The sequence below is a fragment of the Botrytis deweyae genome (genome assembly GCF_014898535.1).
Source record: "Botrytis deweyae strain B1 chromosome Unknown BDEW_032, whole genome shotgun sequence".
NCBI classification, from domain to species: domain Eukaryota; kingdom Fungi; phylum Ascomycota; class Leotiomycetes; order Helotiales; family Sclerotiniaceae; genus Botrytis; species Botrytis deweyae.
Window position 1 is genome coordinate 342,471 of NW_024066239.1, and position 13,860 is coordinate 356,330.

At 43.4% G+C, this 13,860-nt stretch overlaps 3 protein-coding genes across 3 annotated transcripts; 1 reads left to right on the plus strand and 2 right to left on the minus strand.

Moving 5' to 3' along the window:
- The first annotated feature begins 1,631 nt into the window (after window positions 1–1,631).
- Window positions 1,632–6,674, plus strand: EAE98_010017 (uncharacterized protein). Its single transcript, XM_038957638.1, has 9 exons — window positions 1,632–1,980; window positions 2,121–2,405; window positions 2,490–2,913; window positions 2,973–3,017; window positions 3,067–3,621; window positions 3,670–4,020; window positions 4,071–4,894; window positions 4,952–5,445; window positions 5,503–6,674. The coding sequence occupies exons 3-9, from the start codon at window positions 2,811–2,813 to the stop codon at window positions 5,822–5,824; spliced, it is 2,694 nt and encodes an 897-aa protein (XP_038806101.1). The 5' UTR covers window positions 1,632–1,980; window positions 2,121–2,405; window positions 2,490–2,810; the 3' UTR covers window positions 5,825–6,674.
- Window positions 6,675–6,829: 155 nt separating this feature from the next.
- On the minus strand, window positions 6,830–7,915 carry EAE98_010018 (uncharacterized protein; the record flags this gene model as incomplete). Its single annotated transcript, XM_038957639.1, has 2 exons — window positions 6,830–7,721; window positions 7,788–7,915. The coding sequence occupies 2 exons, from the start codon at window positions 7,913–7,915 to the stop codon at window positions 6,830–6,832; spliced, it is 1,020 nt and encodes a 339-aa protein (XP_038806102.1).
- A 475-nt stretch (window positions 7,916–8,390) lies between these two features.
- Window positions 8,391–9,361, minus strand: EAE98_010019 (uncharacterized protein; the record flags this gene model as incomplete). The annotated part of the gene is made up of 2 exons (XM_038957640.1): window positions 8,391–8,488; window positions 8,554–9,361. The coding sequence occupies 2 exons, from the start codon at window positions 9,359–9,361 to the stop codon at window positions 8,391–8,393; spliced, it is 906 nt and encodes a 301-aa protein (XP_038806103.1).
- Window positions 9,362–13,860: the final 4,499 nt, after the last annotated feature.

Below are 13,860 nucleotides of genomic sequence, written 5' to 3' on the forward strand. Positions count from 1 at the left end.
CTTATAGGGGGGATCCTTATGGAGAGGTTTTGCTGTAGACAGATGCAACATGCACAGCGATACTTTCGATATTGAATGGTTCTTCCTTCATGTACATTCGTATTTACCTGCACATGCCCCCAGTACTTAGGCATGGAAGTGCTTTTGACACACCGCCGACGCCATGAAATCACCACAGACGTCTTGAAACAGACAACCTACAATATATTTGTTGTTGTACAAAAGTTGCTAGACGTACAGTACTTTGATTGTGTCGTAAGTTCGTGACATAGGTGATGTGCGCCTTAAGTCCTAAATTACTAGGACTTTTCGGTGATACAACGGTATCGTTATCAATCAAATGAAAATGAGCTTAGGGGCAGAATAAATATCCGTTTGCTATGTGCGAGTACGACGGACCAACGACTAACACTTTTTCCTGTTTCTTTTCTAGTGCAGGCAGTAGAAAAGAAAAGAATGGTATCTATTTGCCGCGATTACCCCTCACAAGGCCCTAAAGCACCCCAAAAACGAACGCCTAACCATATGAAAGCAACCTCGGACTATTGCCATAGACCTAAAGTCCTATGATGCTTCTAAGTCTGAACCCTAAATCCAAGGACCTATAATCTATCGGTAGGTGCCGATGTGAAGTGCTTACAGCCTTCCGCACCTCCTGTAGCACAAACTCCATTTCAGGAACGATGCCTGCATTCTGTGCCCCACAATATTGAGTTATTCTTGACTTCTTTCTTCCTTTCTCACGAATCGGTATGTATGAACATGACAAATGTGAAATGTATTCAACTTCTTGCATTTTGACATGTTAAATGTGGTACCTATCATCCAGGAGGCCATTGTGGGTACAGGACTAAGAGAGCATCACATCCTTCCCACTGATCACCGTTTCACACATCCCAAACTGGTTTACCATGCATCACCGGTCCGAAGGCTACATTTTACGGGATCTTTTACTTGTAGAAGGATGAGCGAGTTGGTATGGTCCTTTCAATCAATCTTGTTTGTGAATCTGCGATCCCATGGCTATCTTCGAGACTTTAACCCATATAACCTACAACGAATGATTGAGTAGCATATACGCCTCGGTAAATTTAGGCCCTATTTTGCAACCACCGAAAAGCCTTCTCCCCGGAAACTTACAGTAGCACCGGGTACCTGTACCTGTCTGTACCCGTACCAATTACCCTTTCAACAACATTACGAATGAAGATAAGATGAATGAATGCATGTGATAACAGGAATGACAACCAAGATTCCAAGAGTTGATGTCTTCGGCAGTATCCGCGTCAAGACGAAGGTGTTAGGCGGTTTTATCGAGATTACGAGTGAGGAATAAGGAGACCTGCCGTATTCTTTCTTGGGCTCCCCCCCGTTCTTTCCCATATTGACAATAATTTGGTGATTTCACTAATATATTGAAAAGAGGCAAAGAGGGGCCAACCTTATTGGATCATTACCAAATACAAACACCACTTTAAATTCGGACTTCAAGTCTTCCCATTCCGATTTTTTCTTTCGTTGACAGGGAAGTCGGTTACGATACTATTTTCTGCCTCGTAGAAACTAGAAGGATGCTACATCATGATTCATAAGTCGTCTGTCTCTTCTATTGGACTTCCTTGAATTTTCCCTTTCTATTTTAGAGAGATTGTCCTTCAAGCACTTTGGAAGTTCCCGGTTCTAGGCAAAACAATATCTCCTTCATTTTGCCTAGATACGTACTGGGCTTCTCAACTGGTTAGCAATAGAGGTACCTATCACTACTGTATGTTTGACCGGGATTTTGGAAACCAGCCGTTTCGAGTTCCCTGCTATCACCTCCCGGCATACTCACTTGCGGGTCTTTTCTTGTCAGACCTTAGCTTGCCTGAGTCCATGACACCCCATACAACAACATCCATGGTCCCATAAATCCATTATCACCCATTATCCCTCCTTCCACGCCTGCATGAGGTGAATACCCTCACGCCTAACACTTCGGTAAGAGAAATTTGGGATTTATTGGGAATTGCGTCTATACCCTTACCTATCTATCTACCCTACCTATCTATACCCATACCCACAGCAAATTTATAGGCCAATCCAATATTATTGCCCATCTAATACCTAATGCTTTATAGATTCTGGTCTGGAAGGGTGTTCATGTTCTCTGGCATCACTGGCACTAAATTATACTTTTTTATTGTGGCGCGACCCTAGATCAATTCAAGCTTCTATCGAGTGCGGAGTACTCTCTCTTAGTATCTGTACATACAACTACCATCTTCAATCGATTTTGACCAAATACCGCATCAAAAGAAATTACACCGTCTGTCAAAAGTAGTCAATCTTCTTTCCTTTTCTATGGGGCAACACTTTCTTCGTTTTACAATACAATATCAGTATACCCCAACCTTGATCAATTGGTATGTGAGAGAAGTAGGCGCATGTTGTGCTACTCATGATGCCTCAATCATAGATGATTAGCTGACCCTGATCTACTTCTGCAGTTTCATTCTTCGATATCCTTGAACTTCCGATACTCCGCCATTCGATTTCAAACGTCCAGCTTCGTGGCCTCTCGAATTAGTCTGATCAAAACCCAATTCGTGCTTATTCTGGACTTAAAACGTGCCCCCTCATCTGGATGCGGCCAAGTGATTGAATTTTTGGGTTCACGACGCTCCGCTTCCTCAGATCCATTCTCAAATATATCGACGATCTTCACTGAAAGAGGTTGTTTTTTCTCTCATCGGATACTCGACAAATAGGCGCCTATAACCGCGATACGACATCGTGTAGGAAGCCGAATTCGCATTTCAAAATAGGATATGTCCCAAGACCTTGGAACAAGGAGACTACTCCCCCAAAGCTCACAAATGCAGAACTTTTCGTTTGCGCCAACAAACTTTGGCCCAAGAGAGAATCAAAAAAGTGCGCGATCTTGCTTTCATTTGGGCATTTTGGAGTTGACATGGGCTGATATATCTTAGATTATGTCTTTGTTGACGAACACAATCGCCACAAGCGTTTGAAGGGTATGAGATGTCCTCAGTCTATGCGCATTCCTCTACTAATGCAGCATAGTGATGCGAGCTTGTGAAGGATGTCGAAGAAGAAAAATCAAGTGTGATGCTGCAACAACGAACACCTGGCCATGCTCCGCTTGCACAAGGCTCAAGTTGGGATGTGTCCCCCCAACAGTGAACTACGATCGCGATTTCCAGCAAAGTAATCAGACTTTTGAAGCAGAAGCGCCGCAATACGATAATGGTGGAAATCCCAGCGGTGGATACCATCAGCAAGTTCCAGTACAACAGCAAATGACAGGCCCCTCAAAGGTGGTACCTCCAATTTATACACAACAACCTCCATATCCCGATCCGAATAACATGTATCAATCTATTCCGTACGGAGGACCCTCGAGTGCACATAGTCAACAGAGTATGCATTATAATAGTCTTCAAACTCCAGTCAGCGCACTCAGCCAACATACAGAATATTCGCCACAAGCGGTATATCCCACAGCCCCTCTTCAGCAACAAACACATGATTCGCCTGAAAATTATACCCATAGTGAATACAGCGGGGAGGATTTGGCCGACTTGCTAGGAGAACTCAAGATGAACCCCGCAGGCACAGGTAAGCGATTTGCTCGTCAATTTAAGTTATGGTTCTGATAAGAAACAGCTCCATACTTGAACAACAAGAACAGGACCAGAGCGTTGGTAGAAGAACCAGCTTTTGAAGACATTGATGAATACAAAAACGCTTTACCCCCAATTACATTGAGCGCCGACATGAAGATCAGAATACCTCCCGAGTTGCTTCCAGACGAACAGACTATCCTTCATTATTTTGAGATGTACTTCACAAATGTACATCCTTATGTACCTGTCCTTAACAAAACTTTGTTTTACCAACAGTGGCATACGAATCGAGATGCTATCTCACCTTTAATACTGGAAGCCATTTTTGCAATCGCTGGAAGACTTGATGATGAACCAGCGCAGGGTCATCAGTGGCTCGCCCTTGCTTCTAGTAAGACATCATCTTGTAGCTAAATGAATCACTCCACTAACTTCATATAGAACATGCCGATGCTTTTATGGATGTTCCGCGATTGAGCACTCTTCAAGCAAACCTGATAATACTTAAAGCAAGAGAATCCGCTCCAAAGCGTGGATATTATTATCGTTCATGGATGACTGTAGTAGCATGCGTTCAAATGGCCAAGGATCTGGGTCTAGATGAGCACTATGAAGATCACAAAGCAGGTCGATCATGCGGTTCTGATCTTGCTGACTGCATTACCAAAACTCGAATATGGCAAACCATATTCGTTTGTGAATTGATGATCGGTTCTCCACAAGGTCGGACGGATCTCGCGGTCGACATGGAAACACTTGACTTGAGCGTTCCCAGATCTGGGATCGACAATGGAGAACTCGCTATCACGCGCAATTTTACTTGGTTCACACGTGTTGTTCGCAATGTTCGGAGGATGAATAATGTTTACGCAAAAGTTAAGAAGAGAAAGGAGTGGGGTATCGATCCAGATTTCGTACAACTCAACCCTTCCTTCGAAACTTGGATGAATGATCTTCCCGAAAACCTACAGATTGATTTTCCAGCGGATGGATCCCCTCCATGGCTGCCTACTCACTTCATTGGCAATCTTCACTCCTACTATTACCTGAGTATTATCATGCTTCATCGTCCACAACTCACTTTCATGGAACCAGGAATGGACGGGTGGAAACACCATATGCTCATATGTTATAATTCTGCGAAACTCTTATGCAGACTTCAAGAAAGTATCTTACAGTCATTTGGCTTAACTGGTCTATTATGCATGCAACGGGGAATCAACTTCACTATCTATTGTGTTCTGACTTGCACAGTTCTTCACTTGGTATGTACAACAGCCAATCTACTGACTTGATCTTCAGGTGTGTTGACAATCTCATAGGTTGCGATTACATCCCCGGATCCAGACTTGAACTCAGACGCCCGGGAATATTTTACCAGACATATGAGAATCCTAGAAAAATGTACCAGCTCATGGCCCATGCCAGATATGCAACAACAGATTGAGTCACTCAGGCAGGCATTTTCAGCTGACACTAGGAAACCTTTCGTTCTGAAGCCATCTTTTCCTTATGGGAGTCCAGCTGCACCGCCCCATACTAGTCCTGCAAGAGGAAATGTTCAACAGTATCGTCAAGGAAGCACCTCATTGGAGAGTCAAAATTTGGGGCATCAAAATGCCCAACAGCAACAAGTCAGTTACACAAGCCACCCCATTTCACCACCCATTTCAGCTGGGGGCGTAGACACGAAAAGTGACTCTCCCGCTGTACAGTCTCTGGTCATGATGGCCACTGGTCAAAGACCCCCAGTTCCAATTACAAGCGGGCTTCAAATGGCAGATAACTCGTCATGGAACCCGTCAAAAATTTTTGAGTGAGTTTATTCCTAACCCGTACCTCAAAAGTACAAATACTAATTGTGTCACCTTAGCCAATGGAACAGCACTTTCGGTACGCCTCCCGCTTCGAGCAGCTCTGCTTCTGAAACGACCCCTCCTCTAAAAACTCCCTCTTCAGGTGCACAAGAACTCCCGACACTCCCAGAAATACAAATTCTCCCCAACGTGAGCTTACCGCCAGGCTCACAACCTATGCCTCCACAACAATATTCTGGAGCGCCCATCCCCTCATTTGTGAGCCCAAGTATGTGGCAAGAATCAGTCGCGAATGTGTATGAAAGCGGAATCAAACGACATTGGGATTACTCAGATCCAAATGAGATGGTGAATCCTATCGCAAAACGAAGAGGTTGATCGTCTCGATCTGGTGAAAGGTGAAAGGTTGTAGGTACGAATACGTACGATTAATGAACGGCAATCGAATTCGATGTCAAGAAAGTCAGACCCATATACACCCCATACGCACAATTCATTTTATCCTGGAGATTAATTGTCTAGTTTACATTTTGTACGGACGGGTCGATAGATCCGAAAGATCTAATTTTGGGTATATATACGTCTTGGCTCGACCGACGCGTCACGATTTCCATTGATATCCAGGGTAAATTTTCTCATGACGTTGGATTTTTCATATTTTGGGTCAATAAATTATCAAATGAGTACATAAATAAATTTCCATACACAATCTCGAGGAGCATGGGGGGAAAGGGTCGGATTCATCAGATAGGGAGTCATACACTGGATAGGATCGCTGGATTAGCTTGAAAGCGGGATGAAGAGGGAGCAATTGGGCGTATCATTGGGTTTGGGATGGCTGGAAAAGTGTTGTGATTAGCCAAGATAATCGCCGGGTTGCTTGGAGATCTTGGAAACTTAGCATTGGTATAATGATGAGATGGAGGAATACAGAAAGGGAAGGAGAAAAATGTGTTAGGTTGGAAAGATGATGTGTTGATACTGTATGATGCCGCGAGAAATACCGTGGCACATGGCAGGAAATGGAATGACTTGTGTGCTTGATATATTATTATGTTATCATATTTTGGTGGCTGCATTGTATGTATGTATTTCAACGGTGCATTTGGGCCTCTTAGGAAGGAATACTTGTCATACCTATCTTTGATTACGTGTATATAGGAGAATTGGCAAGAGTTTAGGAGGCGGGATTAGAAATAGTTGCATATACACATATATTTATGCGCGTCACAAAGACACATACGAGTTGGAAAGGAGAAAAGTTGCTAAACTGCGAGATACTATTGAATGAAACCTAAACCGAATCCGAATTCTAACCCATATCCATACCGAACCAAATAAACTCAATTCAAATCAATAGCGAAAATCGAAACAACTAAACAACTAAACTAACAAAAAAGAAACCCAAAGTAACAGAACAGCAAAGGTGAAAACCATTCCACAACAGATAGTAGTGAGACGTGAAACCCCGATACGCCATCTCTTCACTTCCCAAAAATGACGGGGTTTCAGCTCATGTAACATATATACTGTCTTTCGACTTCCTATGTCTTCCTCTACATTCCTAGAAAGACCATCCTGTGAATTTCCAAACGTGTTATTCTTCGACTTTTCAAACGTCCCAACTTCCACCAAGCTGTACAGAAATCCACCTCCCAGCGCCAAAATCATCCCGAATATGTGAGCGAATCCTGTGACTGATGCATTCGCATCTCTAAAAATCACAATCGAAATCGCAATCGAGATGACTTGTTTGATATTCCCCAACACGGCCATCGTAAGGGCGCCTGCCTTTTTGTTCGTGGTAAAACTCGACCAGTTTAGTAGGAATGCTACGAGACCGTTTATGAGGATGAGAATGATACCGAAGTGAGAGGTCGAGAGGGGAGAAGAAGTGGAGGATATATGTTTTACGAGAAATTCGTCGATTTCACCGTTCATGTAGGACCAGATTGTGGCTTGGATGCCGGCGAGAGGGGCGACGTGGTGGATGATTGTTAGAGCGGGGATGGCGAGGTGGGTTTGTAGGGAGTTGGTTGAGAGGGTTTTGCAGGCGGAGAGGAGGGCGCCGAGGAGACAGAGTATCGTGGTGTCGAGAGTGAGGGTGAGGGAGTCGTGGGAGACGAGGAGAACGCCGAGAGTGAGGGGGAGGAGAGAGATGATGGTGAGAGGGGAGTAGGGTTTTGTGTGTAAACGGAAGAGGAAGGAGAGGATGAGGACGAAAATGGGGATGGTGGAGCGGATTACTAGGTGGTCGGGAATAGTCATTATTCCACTGCCGGGGAGTTAGTCGGGATTAGAATGAAAGAATGAAGAGAGAGAGGGACAATCGAAGACTTACAGTGAGACATTGCTGACCGCAATATTGATCGTGTATAAAATCGAAAATAAGAGAATATAATAATTCTTTCTTTGACTTCGATGTTCAAGATTTTGAAAATCAAGTCTTCGAGAAATATATGTGCCCATGGAAGAGCACAGTGCGTGCCATGCTGTAAGAAGCCATGGGTATGGATACTATGGTTTGTTAGTAGGGGGACTTCTTTTATGAGAGATGAAAGAACGTGCTTGACATAAAATACTTTTGTTCAAAAGTGTGAGGAGCAAATTCAGAGCTAGGTAAATTATGAGATGGGATTCGGGAGTGTTGAGTGAGCAAGTGTAGCGAATCATGGCGGCTGTGAGGAGTGAACTGGAGCTGGAGTGGTGAGAAATCGAGACGACATTTTGTAGCAAAACAGTTGAGAGTTTACTAGAACTCGAGGGCAGTAGCCATCAAGATTGGCTTCTGATCGTCACGCTCTGACGTTAATAAGGATGAGTCGCAATCGAGGCTTATAAATCTCGAGAGAATAATCGACTGCACCTTCCCAAAGAAATTTCAATAAAGGAGGCGGTTTCCGAAATCGGGTTGATATGAGTAAAACAGGTGAGGAAAAATACTTCACAAAATATCACAACAATCCATTAGGTAATCGTCGGTTCGATCCCATTGCATCTCCTCGAAGCTATTAATATGCTGCGAGTATTCATCTGTACACCCTGCTCCACGAATTAGGGAATCTGCATGTGATTTGGTGGTATGAAAGGAGATATCAAGAACTTACAATCCATTTCCTCGGTGATTCTCTGATTCTCTGAATCAAAGACAAATTCAGGGGAAGGAGGCTCGGCGGGAATGGGAGCGGCGGGTCGATGAGGACAGAACTGGATAGGTGCCGAAACCGGCGAGAAAAATGGTGAGTGAGGTTGTTGCTGCGCAAAGAAAGGGTGGAAGGAAGGAGGAAGAGGCATTGGCGCAGGTACTGTTGGTGCCGGTGCGGGCTGCCCAAACGACGTAGAAGAGAAGAGGTTTGAAGCGACAGGATTCGGTGCTGGTGCTGTTGCCTGTACGGGAGGGGCAAAAGAGAAGAAAGGTGCCGAACCAAACATTGGCGCTGGCGCTGGGGGCGTGACAGCGGAAGGGACCTGTGGGGGCTGAAGGAAGGTAAACGGAGAGGAAGCCGGGAAAGTTGGCGCTGGTGCTGGTGCCGAAGGGAGCTGGGGAAGGAAAGAAGGGGGAGTAGAAGGGGCGTAGGGAGGAAGATTTCCGTATGGAATTGGAGCAGCCGCCGCTGTTGGTGGAAGGAAGGACGATGGAACGTATGGCGGTGGAAGGTGAGGAGCTGGTGCCGGAGGAGAGGTTGGTGGTTGGTTGAATAGGCTACCTGCCATTGAGAACGGGGTGCCATTGTTACGCTTTGGCGGGGCCACCGCTGGAGGAGTGTTTGCAGGAGTGGGGAGAGCTGGAGCTGGAGCTGGAGTACCGAACGTCGAATGTCCGTTCTTGGTGGTAATCAAAATGGTGGGCCCCTTCTTTCTTGGAGCAAAAGCATTGGCTGCCCATGCAGCGTTAGGTGGGAGATCAGGATTCATTGTTAAATGTGAGAATCGGAAAGCTTTGAGAAGTAGTATTATAGCAGGTAAATTACTGATGGACAGTAGGAATTGATATGATAAACTTCTTTGAATTGCTTTCGTGTAAAGAGGAAAAGAAGAAAAAAGTATTGAGAGAAAGACCAAAGTCACTTCTTATATAACTTTGCGGTACAGCTCAACTACGCCATTTACACTAGCAAGTGATTGATTCTACTAAGGTGAATACAACTCACGCGACGCGACTTTACAATAGAAACGATTCGCTTGCCCACGAATACAATAAGATTAGACTCGAAAGTGAATATTAAGTGTGTGGAAGGGGGATTCACTTTTCTTTTTCGGGCAATGGCGTCTTTGATATTGTCTCTCGTGAATTGGAACAATAGAATGGCCAATACTACTGAATGCCGCAAAAACAATAAGTATAGCAAATCCATAGGCGGGAAAGAATTCTCGCAGACTACTCTCCACGTTGACTGGAGAGGAAACAGCTAGATAGTCTTGCTAAACGAGAGTGCTAGCTTATTGTTGGGGCTATACTTATGGCAGCACTCCACATTGTCCTTGAAGCATGACATATTCAGCTTTATTCATTGTAGTACAAATGCCAAACAAAGCAAGAGGTTTAGATAGTGATCGAATTCTAGGTCTTTGCTCTGATCCGATTCGGTCTGATTCGAGTGAGATAATCCCACATTGTGGTGTCATTGATGTCTAAAGTAGTTAGATACAACACAAGAAAAGGCCTGTGAAGAACGAAGATCCAGCAATGGAGCTATATTATCCAGTTGTAGCGAACGAAAGAAGGACTCATTGCAAAAAAGAGCGATCAACCGTTAGGTTCATCGTTCGAAGTAGTATCTGAGGCCAAGGGTGAACAGGACATCTACGCCAATGATTGAAGAAAAGACGTCAAGTAGCGACTAAGTATGGCAGCCTCTACCCCTGAGCTGGTGGAGGTGAAGCGGGGGATCATGCTACTACCATAAACAGGGCCGGCCTACCGTTTTATCTAGTTGTTCGTATGGGTTCTTATTAGTCTATGGATTTTGATAAGCATTGTAGTGATTGGAGGCAGTCCAGACAATAACTGAAGCTGGAATGTGAGACTTCAAATTTGACTGCAGGAGAAAGTTGAAGGTGACCTAATTACCATAGACAAAGGCATTCCGTCGTGGTATTTGACGTCTATTTAGACCTCGAAACTAAGATTGACGGGTGGAATAATAGATTATCTCTTTGGGCTGAAAGAATGGGTATTATCCTCTCAACTAAGGGACAGCAGAGCAGAGGCGCATCTCCGATTACCTACGCCTTGAAGGTCGTGAAACGTCGCCACATTCATGATGAATGACATGATCTCCATATGGGTATTTGGGTTTTCTCAATATGAAACTTGCTATGTTCAAGTCAATTCGCATACTTCAGAGGCATTTGTCCACCTAGAGTACACCGCAGACAAGAGAAGATGAAAGTTGGGAACAGAAAGATCATGTGACTCGCTTCTAAAAACACTGTGCTTAAATTGGTCGTGTAGTAACTTATGTGTCATCAAATATCGTTCGACCGCAAAGTTTTGGCCAATCACAATACCAGAATATGATTATTCCGTGACCGAGAAACCTAGATTTTGTTGCATGTCTAACATTTTTTCGGTCAGGTGGAAAAATATCACAAGACCTAGGGGGATTTCTTTAGAGCCAAGAATATAAGTCAGCTGCTCAACGACATTTGTATACCCACAATATATACATTGAACCTTCACGTATTTTCTAATATCAAGCTCAATGATGTGAATGATATTGTCACAAATCATCGATGGTGTTTCTTGATATGAGTGCCTTTTTATATTAGGAATTCAAAATCACCCCGTACTAGGCCATACGGGATGTATTTGTTTGGCCTGAAGTCATCATCAATGTCAGATGAACTGTTCAGTATAAACATTTATACTGTTTTCATATATTCACCTCTGGATTGCCTCACTGAACCTGCACAAGCCGTATGACAGGGACCACTATCTTTTATCGTATTCCTCGGTTTGCACTTTCAACCGCTGCACAGGACCTCAACAACAAAAAGTTCATGGTAAAGACTCGTCGTTCCTTCCGATAGTTCGGGAGTAGACAGTTGCCAGACAACGACCTAACATCGATAATAAAGCTGGCAGCTTACGGTACTCCCTTCCTAAAGTAATACCCCCTTCTAATTGTCGGTGTTATACTGTCAAGGCCCACTTGAGACATCTAGTTGGGAGTCCAGATCAAGATCTGCAGTAGGCCAATGTGGTTTCGTACCATACATTAAGATTGTTATGTTGGCTTGATCCAAAGTCATAATGGGGATGAAGTCCCTACGCCATTGGAAGCAAGTGCAATCACTTCCCACTCCAGTTAGCTGCTACAAATCTAGCTCTTCATTTGTGATTGGAAAGATACTTTGCTCATCGATGGCGTCGAACTACAAAGGATTTCCTAGCAAGTTAACTCAAGTTGTACATGTCAAGGTGTTTTAGTGTCACAGCTAGGTGCAAATACATAAACACTTGATAATTGAATCTTCCAATCAAGACATTCGGAGCTATGTGAAATAGAGATGTTGCACATCTGATCATATCAGTTTGCAAGGTACATCCTAACAAGCACAACGAGAAGCTCAAATTTAGATGTAGCTGATAAATCCGCTTCACGGCCATTCCCTATCCATCAATCATTGCCCTTATCCTCGCCGCCTATGCATGAATAAGATCCGTTTTCTTTGCCCTAATCACGCTTAAACTATGATCTTCATATTGGTTTGTGACAGGTTCTAGAGATTTAAAATACGTCGATAAATCAAACAAGAGCTTCGATCAAAAGGGTATCTTTATTCCTCTCCGCTATAGATCGACTAACTCGGAGCCTTCCAAAGCTTCTCAATACTTCTAGAACATGCCAACAGATCATCTCTCGTATATTTCTATGTTCTGAATTGTATTAATAGATAGATAGCCTTTTGGATGAGTTCCTGCGATTCTGCTACACTGAAAGATTCCGGAGAAAATGCTTACTTCTTTATGCTTCGTCAATAATAATATAGTAAGGTCAATCAAAATCGATGACAGTTTCCAACTAGTCTACTACGCCCAACTTTCCTTAGTGACATAATCATCATCTTCTAACATCGTAGACCACCGCTAACAAAAGTCTAACATCGACATACTTCCCGAGTAGTTCTGGGTATCTCCTAACCACCTAATAGTTCCATACTAAAATAAATCATGCAGATCCCCCCCTCCCAAAATTCCCATATAAACCCCATCTTCCACGTCCATTTTCAATTTCCTTCTTCTTCTTCTTTCCTCTTCATCACACAGCAGATATACCAAGTCGATTGCTACTTTGAGTCTTTCTCCGGAAACCACCAAGTCCTTCGTTACTTTGAGTGATCTCTTGTGCGATACGTCGAAAAGTCCTACCGAGTCAATCGCTACTTTGAGTGTTTCTTCGGAATCTACCAAGTCGATGGATACTTTGAGTGTTCTTTTTTCTTTGCTATACCCTTTTGCTATACACTTTTGCTATACACTTTTGCTATACCCCTTTGCTATACTCCTTTGCTATACCCTTTTGCTATAATTTTTTGGTCAAGTGATCTTTTTTTACCACAAATTATGTCCAGGATTTGAAGCGTAAGTTTTTCTTTTTTTGCCCTCGTGAATTGCAGAAATGGTAAGTTGGTACCTCCTCTTGCGCAATCTCATATTCTGATTTCTCCTCTTGACGACAATCTGTCATTTCCTGGTTTAACCATCCGTGTGGAAAATCAATCCGCGCCTTCCATTCTTGAAGGCGTGCGTGGAGCATTTCTTGAGCAAGTCTTTCGGGCCAGAGAGCCATTATTCTTGACTCTTTCATATTCACTAATACGAAGTAACAATGAAATTCCACGTGGTATCACGTCTCATGTTCCATCAAAAGCAATCAAAATTTCTCAGTATGTCATTTTTGTCATATCTCGAAGTGCTACTCTATTTTGTCATCTGATGGAGCGTCGTGGTTGAATCCGAAATCTTAAACTTTGATCCGGCGCTAAGTTTACTCAAACATGAGATGAGGTACTGCTTGCTCTAAAATCTAACTACTCTTCTTACCTCATATCTTCTTGATTCCCATTTTCCTGTTAACGTCGCATCCTCGCTCTTCAAGTTTCATTACAAATGCAACAATGCTCACTACTAAGGTCCTTTCCTCCCTCACCAAATCCCTTGTTTCGTTTGTCAGCCTTTCAAAAGCATATTGTACTGAACGGTAAAATTGCACGGTTACAAGATACCAGTATCAATCTGGAATGCCGAGAGGCAGAGCGGGTCAGAAAACAGAAGTAAGCACTAGGTAGTTTATAGTCGAAATTGTCAATCTATAGACCCTAATTTCTGTCTTTTGCAGCGAAAGAAAAACTCTGTAAGAACTTCGTAAAGATAACATTCACAAACGAGATACGGTGGAAAATGAAGT

Excerpts from the sequence above, each read along its gene's own strand:
- EAE98_010017 (XM_038957638.1), top strand. The coding sequence starts at position 2,811 with ATGTCCCAAGACCTTGGAACAAGGAGACTACTCCCCCAAAGCTCACAA. Across the intron at positions 2,914-2,972 it reads CCCAAGAGAGAATCAAAAAA|ATTATGTCTTTGTTGACGAA; the intron begins GTGCGCGATCTT and ends GATATATCTTAG. Across the intron at positions 4,895-4,951 it reads CTTGCACAGTTCTTCACTTG|GTTGCGATTACATCCCCGGA; the intron begins GTATGTACAACA and ends ACAATCTCATAG.